General features: G+C 31.3%; 1 protein-coding gene across 2 annotated transcripts in view; it reads right to left on the reverse strand.

Moving 5' to 3' along the window:
- Positions 1-19579, reverse strand: part of LOC139527446 (integrator complex subunit 2-like) — a 30763-nt gene that overhangs the window by 2751 nt on the left and 8433 nt on the right. For both annotated transcript variants that reach the window (XM_071322913.1, XM_071322914.1), the window contains exons 10-19: positions 14647-14755; positions 9989-10057; positions 9165-9299; positions 8393-8720; positions 7386-7512; positions 6756-6889; positions 5264-5465; positions 3747-3875; positions 2709-2925; positions 1327-1437 (exon numbers count right to left, since the gene is read on the reverse strand). In XM_071322913.1, coding sequence (XP_071179014.1) covers positions 1327-1437; positions 2709-2925; positions 3747-3875; positions 5264-5465; positions 6756-6889; positions 7386-7512; positions 8393-8720; positions 9165-9299; positions 9989-10057; positions 14647-14755 — 1561 coding nt within the window. The remainder of the gene's footprint in view (positions 1-1326; positions 1438-2708; positions 2926-3746; positions 3876-5263; positions 5466-6755; positions 6890-7385; positions 7513-8392; positions 8721-9164; positions 9300-9988; positions 10058-14646; positions 14756-19579) is intronic.

A 19579-nucleotide genomic window follows, 5' to 3' on the forward strand; every position in this document is an offset into this window, starting at 1 on the left:
ATTGTAAATTCAAAAAATATTGAGATTTCTATGAATATGATTGATGCGACTTGGTGAGTATGGTAAAAATGTGTAAGGGTTCCGCGGAACCCAGTGTCTCGCCTACTTTTGCTGTAAATTGCAGGATCAACAAAAATGAGGGAAAAAACCAATAACAATATTCCGCTTGATACCATGTTTGGATTGTAGGAAGCTTCTGTCCAAGTTTGGTAAAAAATCCTGAATAGTTTATGAATCTAATAAATGTTTTAAAAACTTTAACTGCAGACTGAATGTAATGTTAACTGGAAGAAAAACTAAGTCCATTTATAAGTAAAATACAGATACACAGGTACAAAATATTAACAAAATTTCCTTCTAGATACTAGCTTTTGATCATAAACAAGCTTCTGTCTTAGTTTGGTACAAATAAAAAATAGTATAAGAAAGTTATCAAAATTTTTAAAAATTTAACCACAGAGTGAATGTGTTGTTTCCTGGCAGAAAAAAAGTCCATTTAAAGTAAAATATGGAAAAAATGGATTTGTCATTTTACAAAATTTACTTCTGGATACTATCTTATGATCATAAACAAGCTTCTGTCCAAGTTTAGTACAAACCAAGGATAGTTTTAGAAAGTTATTAAAATTTTAAAAACTACAACCACAGAGTAATGTAATGTTTTCCCGCAGAAAAACTAAGTGCATTTATAAGTAAAATACAGAAAAAAATGGAATTTTATTTTCACAAAATTTACTTCTGGATACTATCTTATGATCATAAATAAGCTTCTGTCCAAGTTTGGTAGAAATCCAGGATAGTTTAAGAAAGTTATTAAAATTTTAAAAACTTTAACCACAGAGTGTATGTAATGTTTTCCCACAAAAAAAACTAAGTCCATTTATAAGTGAAATACGGAAAAAAAGGAATTTTATTTTCACAAAATTTAATTCTGGATACTATCTTATGATCATAAACAAGCTTCTGTCCAAGTTTGGTAGAAATCCAGTATGGTTTTACCGTTTAAGAAAGTTATTAAAATTTCAAAAACTTTAACCACAGAGTGAATATTTGTGGACGCCGCCGACGACGGAATGTAGGATCGCTTAGTCTCGTTTTTTCGACTAAAGTTGAAGGCTCGACAATAAAAACTAGCATTCTAATAACTGAAACATAGATCTGTAAGCAGATTTTTTTCAAAATTGCTTTTATTTAACTTGCATTTTTGTCCATTCTGAATTTACAGTATTACGAATCTTACCTGGAAATGTATAAGTTTAGCCAAGTGTGGCTCGACAGAAATAAATATTTTATGGATGAATGAATTTACAGATTTACAAATCTTACCTGGAAATGTATAAGTTTAGCGAGGTGGGGATCAGAAATAAATATTTTATGGATGAACGAGCAAATAACACATTGAATTTCTCTTCTGTTGTGGAGCAGACCTTCTTCTTCCTAAAATAAAAATAATTCAAATTATCTCAGATGTCTCAATGAAATCAGCTGACTTCTGGGGTTTCACACATAATTTTAAGTATTAAAACAAACTTTTTGCAGAAAGCAAATTCTGTTTCTGCTCCATCAGACAAAAGTATGATTTCATCTTGTTTAATCAGATAATTTATAGTATTTTAATTATGGATGTAACACATCTTCTGATTGGCTGAAACATTTTGTCTATCAGCACATAGACATAATTTTTTCATGATTTACTCCTTAACAAGAGGCAGTCAGAGCGACTGCAAACCGAATTTATTAATATTTATCCGTGTCCTGGCATTTTTCAATATCACAAGAACCATAACTGATGCACGGTTAAAGTGAAAATCATCAATATCAAACTTGACCTCCATTTTGTCACCAGTAACAACATATTAAAATTTGAAAAGCTTTGGTTGAATGGTTCATGAGTAAATGCAACAACATGACTGGTAACACAATTTTTCAATCTTTCAAGAACCATAACTTCAGAACCGTAAAAGTCAAAATGGTCATTATTAAACTTGACCTCCATTTTGTTGTCAGTAACAACATATTAAAATTTGAAAAGCTTTTGTTGAACGGTTCATGAGTTAATGCACGGACAGGACTGGAAACACCATTTTTCAATCTTTCAAGAACCATAACTCCAGAACCGTAAAAGTCAAAATGGTCATTATTGAACTTGACCTCCATTTTGTTGTCAGTAACAACATATTAAAATTTGAAAAGCTTTTGTTGAACAGTTCATGAGTTAATGCACGGACAGGACTGGAAACACCATTTTTCAATCTTTCAAGAACCATAACTCCAGAACCGTAAAAGTCAAAATGGTCATTATTGAAATTGACCTCCATTTTGTTGTTAGTAACAACATATTAAAATTTAAAAAGCTTTGGTCGAACGGTTCATGAGTTAATGCACAGACAGGACTGGAAACGCCATTTTTCAGTCTTTCAAGAACCATAACTCCAGAACCATAAAAGTCAAAACGATCATTATTGAACTTGACCTCCATTTTGTTGTCAGTAACAACATATTAAAATTTTAAAAGCTTTGGTTGAACGGTTCATGAGTTAATGCGCGGACAACATTTGGTTGTCGCCCGCCTGCTGTACATCCCCAAATCAATAACCGACATTTTTGTCATAAAAATCCAGTAAAAAATGGAATTTTCAATATATCTTTAATCTTTGATATTATTTTAAATTAAAAGTTCAATGAAACAAAAGCAAATGTTTGAATACCTCATCTTCCTTTGGTAAACAACATTCTAAGAGTATTTGTACAACAGCACTATCTTGAGCCATGATGAGTGCATTCTTGAGATCTCTTCTCTCCTGATCGGTCTGACTGGCATGGTCAAGGATTGGGTTGACCAGTGTGTGGTTATGTAGATAGACCTTAGATGCCTGCATGTAGGCTGACAGAATACACAGGATAATCTCCAATATTGGTGGACATCTGGATTAAAAAAACAATAGCCTTTATTTTCGTCTTTAACGAATCTACTTAGTTTCAAGTTTTCTTTAAAACTGGTTAATCTCAATATTTTATGAGAAGCCTTTTTACTTTACATTTAATGTAATTAGTTCTAACCATACCAAATTTTTTCAATAAAATGTCTGAGTTTCCCTTATATGCAAAAATATGCAAATTATATGCAAATGTTATATACCCTGCTGATAATGGATTATGATTCCATTAATGCTAAGATAGATTTAAAATCAGATTCTTAGTTACATAATCTTAACATGAAATTCAAAATTTCCCAATTTTGCTATGCATTTTTAAAATAGTCCCAGCATGAAAATAAATATTATAATAGTGTCTTATGATGTAACTTGGGGTGGTTTTGTGGATATTTTCATTTCTTTTCATATACATGTATATCAAATATAAGCAAACAGACATATAATTCAGTATGGTTAGAATGGTAATGGGCTTTGCTCATTGTTGAAGGTCATGTAGTGACCTATAGTTGTTAATTTCTATGTCATTTTGGTATCTTGTGGACAGATGTCTCATTGGCAATCATACCACATCTTCTTTTTTTTTTATATATCTCTTTTCTCCTAATCAAAGTACTGGACATTATCATCACTGACCAAAATTCCTTTGTTTTAAATATCAGCAGAACTTGTTTTTGTATGGTAATGATTGAAGAGCAAGCATGTACACATCTTTCAAATATAACAGCCACTTTTGAATAATTATTGGGTCCAAGTTAGACCAATAATAAAAAATAAAAAGACTAATAATTGTTTGCTACAAAGGGTACTTACCTGTATACTCTATTGTCACACCTGAGTATTATTAGTGGGTCTATAGTCACATCATTTTCTGTATACTGTGTAATGACTGCTCCCCTTTTATTACTTTGTCTTAAAGCATTTACTGTAGCCAGTCGAATACTAAAAGTAAACAATTCATTTCTATTTAAGAATCTGTAATTTTTTCACCTCCAAGCAATTGTAATATAAAAATTATTAAATCTTAAACCTTTGTTATTACCTTTCAGTCCTTGGGGATACTTTATTTCACATTGAGATTTTTCCATGCCAATTTGTGGCAATTTAATTTCGCTATTTTCAAATTTACTAGATGTAATTAGACAAGGAAAGATCCAAGTTCTTTTAATTTTTGCGACAATTTATATTTCCGTTATTTTTTCTTCCTACCAAAGTTGTGAAATAAATCACTTGCAAAATTAGTTGGTTTACAGTAAGTGTCACATATATACCAATAAAGAGTGCACATGTTACAACTGATCACTATTTATCTGCAGACCAAATGTAAAGTCATTGTGTTCACTTGTATTGCAGAATTTTGAAACAAAACATTTTAAATTTTTTCAACATATTGAAAGTTTAAGGTATAGGCATACAGGAAGTAGGTATCTGACAGATCCAAAGAAGATCACATATTCCAACTCATCACAAGTCGCTCACAAAATAAGAATTTGCAATACAGCATAGGGCCTCCCAAAAAACTAGAGGTTCTTAAGAGCCTGTGTCGCTCACCTTGGTCTTTGTGCATATTAAACATAGGACACAGATGGATTGATGACAAAATTGTGTTTTGGTGATGGTGATGTGTTTGTAGATCTTACTTTACTGAACATTCTTGCTACTTACAATTTTCTCTATCTGTAATAAACTTGCAGGCGCGGATCCAGCCATTTTAAAAAGGAGGGTTTCCAACCCAGAGTAAAGGGGGGGTTCCAACTATATGCTCCCATTCAAATGCATTGATCGGCCAAAAAAAAGGGGAGGTTCCAACCCCCGGAACCCCCCCTTTGGATCCGCCACTGAACTTGGCCCTTTAGTTACAGAGGAAAATATTTACCAAATCAATGAAAATTATTAAAAATTGACTATAAAGGGCAATAACTTTTTGAGGGGTCAACTGACCATTTTGGTCATGTTGACTTATTTGTAGATCTTATTTTGCTGAACATTATTGCTGTTTACAGTTTATCTCTATCTATAATTGTATTCAAGATAACAACCAAAAACAGCAAACTTTCCTTAAAAATTACCAATACAGGTGCAGCAACCGGTTGTTCGATTCATCTGAAAATTTGCTCTAAATGCTTTGGTTTCAGAGTTATAAACCAAAATCTACATTTTACCCCTATGTTCTATTTTTAGCCATGATGGCCATCTTGGTTGGTTTGGCAGGTCATCGCACACATTTTTAAAACTAGATAACCCAATGATGATTCTGGCCAAGTATGGTTAAATTTGGTTGTCTTATATGTATATGTCTACCCATCAACATGTATATCTATTATTCTTACCTTCTAGGGGAAATAGAATGTAGTTTGATCCAGACCTTTCTGACAAGGTCGACGACTTTCCTAGGAATTCTTGTGTCTAAAATTAGAATCAAACAGCCCAGGAATTTGTCTGAGAACTGTAGTATGGTGTCTGCTGGCATTCTTAATAAGGTCTGTAAGGCTACAATCATTTCTGATGTTCTCAAGGGTAAACCATCTATAGCTAAAAATAGAACAAAATAAAATATGATAAAATATATCTAGAGCAAAAGCCATTCTGATATACAGGCAACCAAACTGTCTATATATCTTTAAACAAATCCAAAAATTGTTAAACAGCTTTCAGTCTGTTCTTTTTTGTGTTATTGGATTATTGCCACATCTTAATCAAATCAAAACTTTTCATCATACCTGGTATTCAGGTATCTTGACTGTCTGTATGAAAAAAATACTTCAAGACAATTTCTGTGGTATTGATTGTATTGTTATAACCTTGTAGAAACTATTCCAGGGTGATAGTTTTCTTTGTGAGGGGTGATATTTCCTGTGATATAGACTGTATTGGTATTACCTTGTTCAAACTGTTCCAGGGTGATAGTTGTCTTTGTGATGGGTGATATTTATCTGATATTGGCTGTATTGTTATAACCTTATTGAAACTGTTCCAGGGTAATAGTTGTCTTAGTGAGGGTGATATTTCCTGTGATATTGACTGTATTGTTATTAACATGTTGAAACTGTTCCAGGGTGATAGTTGTCTTAGTGAGGGGTGATATTTCCTGTGATATTGACTGTATTGTTATTACCTTGTTGAAAATTTTCCAGGGTGATAGTTGTCTTAGTACGGGGTGATATTTCCTGTGATATTGAATGTATTGTTATTACCTTGTTGAAACTGTTCCAGGTTGATAGTTGTCTTAGTGAGGGTGATATTGACTGTGATATTGACTGTATTGTTATTACCTTATTGAAACTGTTCCAGGGTAATAGTTGTCTTAGTGAGGGATGATATTTCCTGTGATATTGACTGTATTGTTATTACCTTATTGAAACTGTTCCAGGGTGATAGTTGTCTTAGTGAGGGGTGATATTTCCTGTGATATTGAATGTATTGTTATTACCTTGTTGAAACTGTTCCAGGGTGATAGTTGTCTTTGTGAGGGGTGATATTGACTGTGATATTGACTGTATTATTCTTACCTTGTTCAAACTGTTCTAGGGTGATAGTTGTCTCAGTGAGGGGTGATATTTCTTGTGATATTGACTGTATTGTTACCTTGTTGAAACTGTTCCAGGGTGATAGTTGTCTTAGTGAGGGGTGATATTTCCCATGATATTGACTGTATTGTTATTACCTTGTTGAAACTGTTCCAGGGTAATAGTTGTCTTAGTGAGGGGTGATATTTCTTGTGATATTGACTGTATTGTCATTACCTTGTTGAAACTGTTCCAGGGTGATAGTTGTCTTAGTGAGGGGTGATATTTCTTGTGATATTGACTGTATTGTTATTACCTTGTTGAAACTGTTCCAGGGTGATAGTTGTCTTAGTGAGGGGTGATATTTCCTGTGATATTGACTGTATTGTCAGACTCTCCTCCAACCAATCTTCTATTGTACAGAGATGTGGATAATGTGTTACCAGTAATCTACAATAAGATAGATATTCAAACATTTTGCAATATCCAGTTGGACTAGTACAAGATCTCTATTTGCTGGAAACTTAGATTAAGTCTTAAAACATAATGATGGAACCAAATGAGGCGCTTTAACAAAACGACAGCAATTATCTATCATACATTATTTAACTGAACTCTAGAAATTCATCAGCAAGCATCATATTTTCAGTCTGTTTTAAAATACAGATCCTGTGTTCAACCTTTGCTTACACGGCACTGTTTTAATGTTCTTTAGTGATCCTTTGGTTTTGTAGGATTAATTATTGCGATACTCAAGTAGCATATTAGTATTAATAAAAACCTGGCTATAATTTCAGAATTTACAGTTTTGTGATTAGCCAACAATGTATTTAACCAATTGAATATTTTTTTTTGGCATTGCCTATCTCAACACAATTTTTCAAAAATTAAAACATCACCAATTTTGTTTGAATTAACAGTATATGCTGATGTCCCATACACTTACTTTAACAATGAGGGGAATAGTCCAAGATACTGATGTTGATTTTTCTGAGCTTGTTGTAGTAAGAAATTGATAGGAATCTTAGAGAGGACACCATCTGGGTAGGTCTTTACTTTTCTGTCTCCTGAAACTGGTAAATAATGTGGTGACATTTAAAAAACATAGTATTCTCAGTATATCAGTATGTGTATACTTATTTGTGAAAACTTATTATAGTTAGCTGTTGAATGTTGTTACACCTCTATTAGTTTTTCAAATTACAAGCAACAAGAAGTAGGTATATGAAAGATATCTAAAAAAGGTAAACAGACAACAGACAAAGACGATGGACGACAGATGTCATTGGAAAGTGAGATAAAAAATGTAACAAAAATATTTATTTGAGGAATGGACAGTGGAACAGCAAAATAATGTGTTGACATGAATATCAATTTTATTAGTCATTTTAATAAATTTCCTGCTGAAAAAACTTTAAATTGTTTGATAAAAACTAAGGATTTTCTTATCCCAGGAATAGATAACTTTAGCCGTATTTAGCACCACTGTTTGGAATTTTTGGTCCTCAATGCTCTTCAACCTTTATACTTGTTTGGCTTTATAACTATTTTAATCTGAGCGTCACTGGTGAGTCTTATGTAGATGAACCGCCTGTCTGGCGTATTAAATTATAATCCTGGTACCATGTAATTATTTGGACATGGTGATTGTGATAAAGCCCTCACTCCGAGAGGGGTATGAATAGGCATGTATAGACAATTCAAAGACTGAAAGGAGGGACAAACTTTAGATATTACAGGCTTAAAGAGAAGAAAATCTATATTCTGACAACATAATACTTGTTTTTGACTGCTAAGTATTTGCTACTATTATCAGTTGTTCCAGTTCCCTAATTTCATCATTCAACCAATAGACCTTAGTAGGCTTTGGAGCCATTCAAGCTATACCATTTTTCCCACTTATTCTTTGAAAAGATAATAAAATCTACTACTTGAACATTAATTCATACTTACCAATTATTTTCATATGGTTAAGAACTGTATCCTCGTACAACAGTAGATAGTACAACACAATTAACTGTGGTGTCAAGTTATATGCAGAGTTATCTCCCTTCTGACTGGATACAGAGTTTTCTTCCTGACTTAATGAGTTATCTCCCCTACTCTGACCAAACACTGATGATTTATACACATCTAAGACTTCCTGGTTACTCAGTGGTTCATTCAGATGATCAGTCTTTGTACTTTTGATGATGATTGAGTTCACATATACCTCAATAAGGGAGGGTAATAAATTGTGGAGAGGACATCCACTACTACAAATCTGTCTGTAGATCCAGTCCTGTAAAAGTTTAATAATATGGCTGTGAACTATTTATATCTCCTTCTTTCCTCTGGTTTGAAATTCCTTCAGCAAGGTTATCATATTTGCCTCAATTACTAAAATTACTGTTATTTGGGATATTATTGGGATTGTTGATCATAGAATTGACAAAAATGTGTTTTACAAATAATGTGATTTCAAGAAAATCTACATACATATAAATGTATCAGATACAAAAATGTGAGTTCTTATTATTTGGATAGTCACCTAGTCCAATTATTCACTTTAATATAGACCTGGCAATAATTTCTTAATTTACGGTAGTTGATGTACAGTTTATTTCTGTGACCGTCTTTCATGTAGGGATATCCATTTTTTTCAATATACAAGCAATTGAAAAGATTTTTCGAGGAAATTTAAACAAAAATCTTCATTTATGTCATGACAGATATAATAACTTACTTTTATCGGAACTTTGTACTTTGAAAAGGATCTTGTTTTCAGAAGCTGATACACACTGTTGATTGGTAGATAACCGGTCATGTGACCATTCAAATTAGGTGTGACTGGTACCTTGACTGCATGTGTAGTTACAACCTACAAATAAAAGCAGATCTTAACTTGCTAACATTCACTGATGAGTGACATGAAGAGATCATGATGCCCTGTTCAGGTGATCTAAATTTTCACGGTAGGAAAAAAGTCCTTAGAAGTTCTTTATTAAGTATATTACTGTTAACAAAAGTTAGAGATTTTTCCTTACATTCTAGATATTTCTACAGTAGGAATAGATAACCTAGGCTGTTTTCTTTCCTCAGCGCTCTTGTTCATCATTTTTTATTTGATTCTATTCACTGATGAATATTTTGTAGACAAAACATGAGTCTGGCAAACAAAATTTGAATCCTGGTATATATTGAAATTTAAAGCAACAAGCAAGACACAAATAGTTTGAGCTATTATGAACATATTTTGTTGAGAAACAATTCAAATGTCTTTAAGTGTAATTTGTATTAAAATAGTTCATACCTCAATACAACAGCCTTAATTTAACTATCTTATTCCTTTACCAAGTCAGGAATATGACAGTTGTTATCCATTCGTTTGATGTGTTTGGGCTTTAGATTTTGTCATTTGACTACAAATTTCCCATTGTGAATTTTCCTCAAAGTTAAGTATTTTTGTTGTGTCACTTTTCTTAAGATATACCAAATTCAAATACACGTCCTAGTTATGTAAACCTATTACCTTAATACCCCTCTAGCCTACAGCCTTGTTTGACATACCTGTTCTTTGAATATTTCCTGAGTAAATATCTGTCTTAGCCTGGATAAAGCATTCCCTTTCACTGGAGCCTGAAACCATTTCAACATGATTGAAAATATATCAATTAAGGTTTTAGGAAAAAAATCATAATTTAGTGTAAGTATAAATTATAATTAATAAACTCATTATCGTTGTTAATCTATGTTATTATCTTCATAACTTGATACATTATTTATTGTTAATATAAAAAGAAGATGTGGTTAGATTGATAATGAGACAACTCTCTTATTCAAATTTTAAGAAGAAAACAACTGCATGTTTTTTTGTATGTTTTATTGCAACTGTGGATTCTTTTTTTTTCAATGGATACTAATTTTTATGGTTTGAGGAAAACTTGCATATTCATGGCTATTTAATTTCATGGTTTTGGCAAATTCTGCATACATTCCTTTAGAAAATTTGTAATTCTTTGAACACTTGAATTCATAGTTCTCTTGTACCAACAAAATCAAAGAATATTGGTATCAAACAATTATTAATGAATTCATACTAAGTATTTAATCCAATCAGCAATGAGCTGATGCTGTAAAAAGGTTTGAGAATCCACAGTTTACTAATTATAGGCCCATTGAGGGAAAGGCTATTAAGATGAAAGTACATCAATGAGTGAATATAGCAGTGTATAAAATATAAAGTATATAATATCAAAAATAAAAATAACATTTAAATTTTCAACAAGAAAAGTTGAAATCAATATACTAGTTATCTCCCTTTTAACATAAATTTATGCTAATTTTGTTTCAGAAGGACTTGATGAAGTATATGTCAGATAATGAACTACATTTTCAATCAATTCTAAATGAAAACAGCGGTGAAAACAAGCTGCGAGTAAAAGATATAAACCTTGCATGATTCATGTTAAATGAAGGACAATTTGAGCATGTCAATGATCCCGTTAAATCATATCTTGATTCTTTTAAATTGCCTAACCATTTTTTTTTTAATTAAAGAACAGAAATCCTTACTTAAAAAATGTGTAGTACATTGTAGTTACAAATAAACATGGGGTCATAAAATAATGAAAAATGTTTGAGAGTTATCTCCCTTGTAATGATGCATTTAAAAGAAAAATATTCCTGTACACTACTATATTATGTTCTTAGTTCATCAATGGTTATAAAAAAATGAAGCATTTCTTTTCTCATTCAATTTTAAAATTAAGCATCTTTTTATATATAAGAAAAACAAAAAACTTGAAGTTATTTAAATCTTTAAAAGCCCTTTCAACATTGTATTAATACTATTTTATAAGTTCCCAATTTTTCATCTTCTTAAAAAGTGCGCTGAATATCAGACACTTGTACACTATGTGATGAAATAAATTTTTTAAGGCAAGTTTGATTATACAAAACTGGCCTCCAAAAGACCATATAACCCTCAAAATGCAAATACTTCTAACATTAAGTTTCTGCACAAGTTGTATTCTTTTTATTGATTATTTATTGTATGTGTCAAAACAATAAAGCCAAAAAACTTACATTATCAAATAAAAAATGTTTTTAATATCTATGCGTCAAAAATGAATCTTTTCTCATGGAAAAATCAAATGTCAAAATAACAAGCATTCTGTGAGTATATTGCATAAAGCATTGTATTGGAACAAAATTACAACTTGATCTATAACTTGTCATCGTGTAAACTATATAACAAATATAAAGTCATCTCCATGTGAACATAATTCTAGACTCATTTTTTTCAGAAGGACCTGGCCTTGAAGTCATAAACTTTCGAGTCAGTTTTAAGTACTCATACTCCATAATCAACCAATCAAAATGCTGGATTTCATGTTTCGAGCATGAATTTTGTGCTCCGAGCACTGAGCAAAGTTTTATGACTTCAACCCCTGATGAAGGATATGCCAGAACAACATATACATAAACAACATTCATTCTAATTCTAATATGACATACTTCTTTCACTGGGTGAACAAACCCATGCTCTAATTCCAATAAAATTTGTTTGCACATGCTTATAGCTGTCTACTGCAGAATAATGAGTTATATCAAATTTTCATGCACTTATTATATTTCCTTAACTTTAAAACACTTTCAAACTCTTAAATGGTGCACATGATGTTACTAATTCATTTATTATGACTGTAATGTGTTGAATTTCGAAATTGACATATTTGACCTAGATACGACAACCGTTCATGCTGGCTGTTCAAACTCCTCCCTCTGAAAAATCACTGGCTGTTCAAACTCCTCCCTCTGAAAAATCACAGTGCCAGCCGTTTGCTTCTTTACAAACAATAAAGTGAGGTTCATGGAAGAGCCTACACAAACGCTTTAGCACTTATACTTGGAAATACAAATTACCTTAATTGTCCTAATCAGAATCGAAATAATTGATGCAAGCTATACTTTATTGTAGTTTTAACATGGGTAGGCATTATATTCATGTTATTTTAGCCCTCACTATCCCTTGCTTTGCATCAATTATTTCTTAAATAAAAACACAGAGATTATATGGAAAACGTGCTACGGGTAAGATATAAACCTTCAAAATTCATGTTAACGGAAAGACAATATGAGTTAAGTCAATGATCCTATTACATCATATCTTGATTCTATGAAAAAAAAATATTGCCTAAACAAATTTAAAAAAAATTAGAGAAACTTCAAAGAACTTGTTATTCAAAAAATGTATGGCAGTTACAAATTAAGAAAGGTTTAATAATATAAAGTTAAAATTTAAAAATTCTAAGTTATCTCCCTTGAAATAGAGCATTAAAATAAAAAAAATACTGAACACTGCTATATTATTTTAAGCTCATCAATGTTTATAAAAATATAAAGCATTTCTTTTCTCATTAAATTTTGAAATTAAGCATCTATTTATATCTAACAAAACAAAAAAGCTTGAAGTTATTCAAATCTTAAGCCCTTTCTATATTGTATTAATACTAGTAAATATTTCCAAAATTTTCATGTGCAGAATAAGTGAGCTGATTATCAGACACTTGAAACACTTAACTCTCGAATAAAACACTTATTTTTTAGGGCAAGTTTGATTATACAAAACTGGCCAAAAAGCAATTATATATCAGACTACTCGTTTTCCTGTTTGAACGGTTTTACTGTAGTATTTTTTGGGGACCTTTATAGCTTGTTGTTCGGTGTGAGCCAAAGCTTTGTGTTGAAGTTCATACCGTGACCTATAATGGTTTACTTTAATAAATTGTGACATGGATGGAGAGTTGTCTCATTGGCACTCATACCACATCTTCCTACACCTATAAACCCCTTTAAACTGTCTAACATCTAGTTTCACCATAAGTTGTAGTCTTTTTCTTTTTTTTCACAAAACATAATATAATACAGTGAGATATAAATACATTGTGTACAATAATTAGAATTATATCATAGCCATTTGTAACCAATCTTCCAGTAAAAAACATTTAGTGCCAATAACTATGGATTCATTTATTTTTAGTGGGTACCAATTTTTGTGGATAACGAAAAACTTGCATGTTCGTGGATATTTAATTTCGTGGTTTTGCCAAAGTCTTCATAAAATCCTATAGGAAATTTGTTATTTGTTTAACATTTAATTTCGTGGTTCACCTGTACCAACAAAAGCAACGAAAATTGGTATCAAATGAATAATAATGAATCTACGATTAATTATGTGATATATTTGGATAAACTATTAAAGTCATCAGTTGCTTTAAAATTTCCCTAAACCTCTTGATCAAAGGTCTTTCAAAAAACGTATTAAAAGTCAGGAATTCATATTCCACTGGTTGTAGGTTGCTGTTTCCAATATTATACAATAATAGCCTCAGTAATGAGTATGAGGTCGATACGAGGATATATCTAGACCTGATAGAAATAAATAGACTGAGGCTATAATTGATATATTTTTAATTTCTAACCATATTTGTATCAAAATCGACAGATCATTATATTCTCTTTTTATAATCTTATAATTTTGTTGAAATTTTAAACATATCATATTGTCACTTTGACAATAACCACATATTAGTTGTTATTTCATTATTTTTCTATGGTTTTTTTTGTGTAAATCTTACGTATTTAAAGATTTCTTTCTTCCAATAATCAAACATAAATATACATGTTTAAAAACTTTTAATAATATCAAGAAATTCATTTATAGTAGGTTTTAAGATATTCTAAAAATAACTGTCCAATATCACTTTTTTTTTTATATCTGCTGTAATTCAAAAATATAATCTACCATGTGACTATATAAATATAAGAAGAGGTGCCAATGAGACAACCCTCTGTCCAAGTAACAATTTATTAAAGTAAACCATTACTGGTCAAGGTACTGTCTTCAACACAGAGCCTTGGCTTACACCGAACAGCAAGCATGAACAAATCAAATTTGTTAAAATATATGAGTTAATAATATTAGTCTTTGTTTAATCCTGGTGTATTACAGTATAGATCAGACATCTGCTTTATCATGTTTATTTTTGGGACTTGATTCAAATTTTGTATTGTATGTCATACATGTACCATATAAGTTAATGTATGGATTTTACTAAAGACATTTTCACCAAATACAAAATGTTTATACCAAGATATAGAGAACACTTCCACCAAACAACAAATTTGATACCAATATACACTTTAACAGTATTTGTTTTTACCTTCATGCCCAATGTGGAACTGACTAATTCTCCAATGGCAGTTGTATTGTTGCTATGGAAATGAATAGCGATCAAAAATAACATTTCTCCATAACTATCACCAACAGTTCTGAAAATATGGAAATAAAAATAGTAAACTTGATAATGGAATTGTCTCTAAAAATGTGAGTTCCTCACCAAAACACATTAAAAACCCTTGTTTTACAAAGGGAAACCCCATAAATCAATGTGATCAAAATAAATTAACTTAGTAACAATCAGTAGGATAGGGGGAGGACATTTAATTAATAGTAAGTGGTAGGGATGAGTCAATAAAAAAGTTCTCAATTTCAAGCTTCATTGTATATGATTCTTTCACCAATAAAACCTGATCGCCATGAAATAGCACAACAGTGCTGAAAGTAGCAATAAACATTAAATACCAATCATGATAGCAGGGGTGGATCCAGCCTTTTTAAAAAGGGGGTTCCTAACCCAGTCCAAAGGGAGGGTTCCAACTACATGTCCTCATTCAAATGCATTGATCGTCCAAAAAATTTGGGTGTTCCAACCGCCGGAAATAGCCAACACCCCAACACCCCCCTGGATCCGTCACTGGATAGAGTCAAGAAAACTAATATTAGATGAATTATAAGACTCTAAATTAATTAGATGTTGATTTATATCCAGATTCTATAATTGTTTGATATAATCATTTGTTTCCAATTTCTAATTTTTGTGGAATTAGGATTATGCATTTCAGTAAATATTTGATTACTGTGGTTTTGAAAATTTCTGCATACAAGTGTGTACATTTCATTTTAATTTTCTTAAACACTTAAATTTATTAGGCCCTGAATATTATAAAATCTACTATGTACTAAATCATTGTATGCAATTAGCAAACTTTAAATTATACTGAAATCATTTAATAAAAGATTTTCAACTAATATAAACAACAATATGAAATTTGGTATACTAGTAATTCTAACGTCCTTCAAATGCTTTGAGTACACACCCGTTGTAAAATATGAATATACTGTTTAAGCTGCTCAGATCGTACTCCCACATCATTTTCTTTTTTAAGAATGATCTATCCAACGTCATAGAACGATGACATCCAAATTTAAGCATTTTTACAGGAAAAACACGCTTGTGAAACCGAAAATCATCACAACAAGGAAACGTAAAGAAACGATGCTAAAATGTGTTATAAGCCATTTTTTTAATACATATTAGACAAATAAGTAAAATTATCCTTTTAATTTATCCAAACCTATCTAAATACTTTATTGTTAATAATCTAAGCATGTCACTTATTCAGTTTGCTCCTTTCTTTTACGTCAATGTAATAGTGCGTTTATTGATGGGAATGGCAAATATTTGCCTTCACCTAGAGCACTTTGATCCGAAACAATTGCTATATATGTCTTATTAGAATCGAAATAATTCATGGGGGCTAATTGAATATATCAAGATTTTATCACAGGTTGTCCTTTTATGCCTATATTTTTCCCCTCGCTATTGCTCAGGGCAAAATAATCGTCATGAAGGGCCAACCTGTGGTAAAATCATGATAATGAGCTCAGGTAAACTATTTTTCATAAAGGGCCAACCTGTGGTAAAGTCTCAATACATTCAATTAGCCCTAATGAATTATTTCTTAAATATTCCATAAAGTGACCTTGACTCATGCTTTTGACTAAAAGCTTCATCAAGATCAAACGAGTCAGACGCCACAACCAGAGTGTTTAGGAGTGTCGTAAACGGAAGGGGCTAGGTAGTACCATCACACGTCAATCTTTTACCAAGTCTGATAGGAAATGAACTAATTTACAATGCAAAATGAACTGAATACATGTATGTAGTTGTCACGTTCTCAGTCTGTTAAGGAAATAGAAAGTAATTAACAGTGCAATAACAGTCAATGATTTTAAAATTCTCAGAACGGGGATAAGGAAATAAAAATTATCGATTATGTAATTTTTGTCAATACCTAAAGAAACAAAGGAAACATGATAAATGGAAGGAAGTCAGCTTCCAGTTTAAATTGTTGTGTTTTACTTTACAATAGCAGAGGAGGGTTCAACAGGAAATTGATTGTGAAGGGAGATTGTTACATTGTTAATGCTGATTTCAAAGTCATTATTATATATTGAAAGACAAGGATTAAAGTGTCTGCATTGTTTATTTTCATTGTTTTATATATGTAAACTGTAAATTATGTATTATGTTTTAAGCCATTGGCCCATATGGGCGTAAAGTGCTTTTCAATAAAGTTATAATTTATTAGTTTTATATGATTTTTCATTTTAGTTCAATTATATATTTTGGAGTTTTGTATGACGTTCATTATCCCTGAACTAGTACACATTTTTGTTTATTAAAGGGCCAGCTGAAACACGACTTTGGGTGCGGAATTTTCTCGCTGTGTTGACGACCCATTGGTAGCCTTCAGCTGTCTTCTGCTCTTTGGTTGGGTTGTTGTCTCTGACACAACCCCAATTTCCATTCTCAATTGTGCATCTTATGTTTTGATTTTTAGAGAAATAAAAATTGATTTATGAACACCAATATACAATAAAATTTAAGCTTTTTGGGAAAATTAAAGACAAATCCTTCTATTCAGATCTACCAATAATATCTTCTTTATATTTTATTTTTACTTTAGGCTAGGTAAAAGCTTTAAAATAAGCAAATAAAAAAATGGGGTCACCGACCTCGTTTTCGATTTAAAACGCCATCTTTTTCACGGAATTTGGAAATTGGGACTTCTAGTCAATAGCAGTGTAATATTTTTTTTAAAGTCCGTATCCAATAAAAACTTGTCTGTTTTGTTAACCTAGTTGTTAATACAAACTATTTTAATAATATCACCCTTTACTGAATGGAAAATAATAATGATAAGTCGCTATAATAGTTTTCCCGCCTTGTTTTATTGTGAAATACCTATAAAAAAATAAGTTTAAAAAAAATTAACCAATAATTTCTCCATGAGTCTTCAATAGAATATGCGTTGTTTATATCTAAACAAAATAAGGAAATAAAAAGATGGGGTCACCGTAATGGAAAAAGAGATATTTCAAAAAAGGAGTTAACAATTTGAATTGGCGGGAACACATTGCGCCAATTCTAAAAACAACGTCGAAAGACGTTCGGCCGTTTTAGGCTATATTCTCACAAATTAGAGACAACCCAGTTCTCGTTATTTGCTGTTTTGTTGTTTGTTTGTTTTAAACTACGATAAATTCACAGTAATCTACACATGATAGTACTTAGTTTTCAGTCAGTATCACAGACACGTAATATAAATGCGGTGGTTGGAAAACAATGCGTTGTACAAAAGTACACACGAATGCTTCTGTACATTTCATTTCAGGTTATTCATAGTGCTTACGTGTTGAACAGAAATTCTTTTTAAAATAGTGAAGACATTTTATATAATATCATTGTTCAATCAAAGTACATCTGAAAGACAAGACAGAATTTTGCTTCCGGTATCATGAATTTTAATTTCGTTTAAGAATGTTGTTCCTTTTTATTTTGATGATAAATTAATTACTTAAAATCATTAGAAATCTAAGACTCCGTTTCCAATAACAATAAAGATCGATCATTTCTGAGATCGCCGATCTTTAGTATTGCAAAAATGAGAAAGATCGATCTTCAATCGGACGTAAACATGCCATCCCCAGACGTAGTTTTAAAAGAACGATTTTTTTATGAACCGATTTTTCTCCAAGTGAAAACCTTTAGATACATCGCGATCGACTTTTCAATCAATCAATCGACTTTTCAATCAATCAATCGATATAAAATTCCAAGTGTTTTATGTAGATATGAAAATAAATCTGCGCATGGTCAGTTTAAAAATGTTTTCAGTGTTTATTCTCAAATGATTTGACAAAACGTGCCATGGAGATAATAAAAACCAAATTAATATAATATTATTCAACGTTTTTTGCGTCATTCTTCTGAAAATATATTAATAAAAAAAGAAAATGTGGTATGATTGCAAATAACACAATGCTCCACAAATGACCAATTGACACTGGAAATTATTAACTATGGGTCACCGTACTGCCTACAACAATGAGCAAATCCCATACCGCATACACCACTATAAAAGGTCCCGAAAGGACAAATGTAACACAATTCAAACTAGAAAATAATAAAAAAAAATAATTAATGAAAAACAAATGTGTGACTCTTTTGCAAACAACAACCACTTTAAATTACATACTCCTGAGTTGAGACAGGACCCGTTACAGCGCTCGACTGATACCGTTACTTATTCGTTCCTTATACGTTGAAACACATTGCACCTATTACGAAACAAATCTTTTCAATTGTTTTCTTGTCTCTGGTGTTAGCTATAGGTTCTTAAAAGTGAAATATACCTATTAGCGCGTATGTTCCAGTTTTAGCCTTAGACCGATGACCTGCTACTTATTCGCTTACAATATGCTTGTTATAGGTCGTACCTTTTTTGTTCTTGTCTCTGATGCTATATATTGGTTCTAAGAGATAAAATAACCCTATTCTAAGGCGTAAATACTCGTTTCAGTGATCGACTGATGCCCTGTTACTTATTCGTTCCATATTCTCTTACTATACGTGTGATATTCGGTGCACTTTTTTAAAACAATATCTTTTCAATTGTATTCATTCAGTATTTTTTTTTCTGTAGATTACTCATCTTCAAACGAAATGAGCGTTATAAGTAATTTTTTTCTGACAATTTTTTTTTTTAATTACTTATGACATGTTAATCAAATATAATATTAATAAATGCAGAAGCATATAATTATCTAATGAACCAAATATTTCCTTATTCAATTTTTTACGATTTTTTTGTCAACGAAATGGTTAGGCTGATTATTTTAGATAATTTTTTATGCAATGTATACTAAATGTAAACGCACAAGTTCTTTTAAAAAGATCGAAAACGCGA

Source organism: Mytilus edulis, chromosome 6, assembly GCF_963676685.1.
Source record: "Mytilus edulis chromosome 6, xbMytEdul2.2, whole genome shotgun sequence".
Lineage (NCBI taxonomy): Eukaryota > Metazoa > Mollusca > Bivalvia > Mytilida > Mytilidae > Mytilus > Mytilus edulis.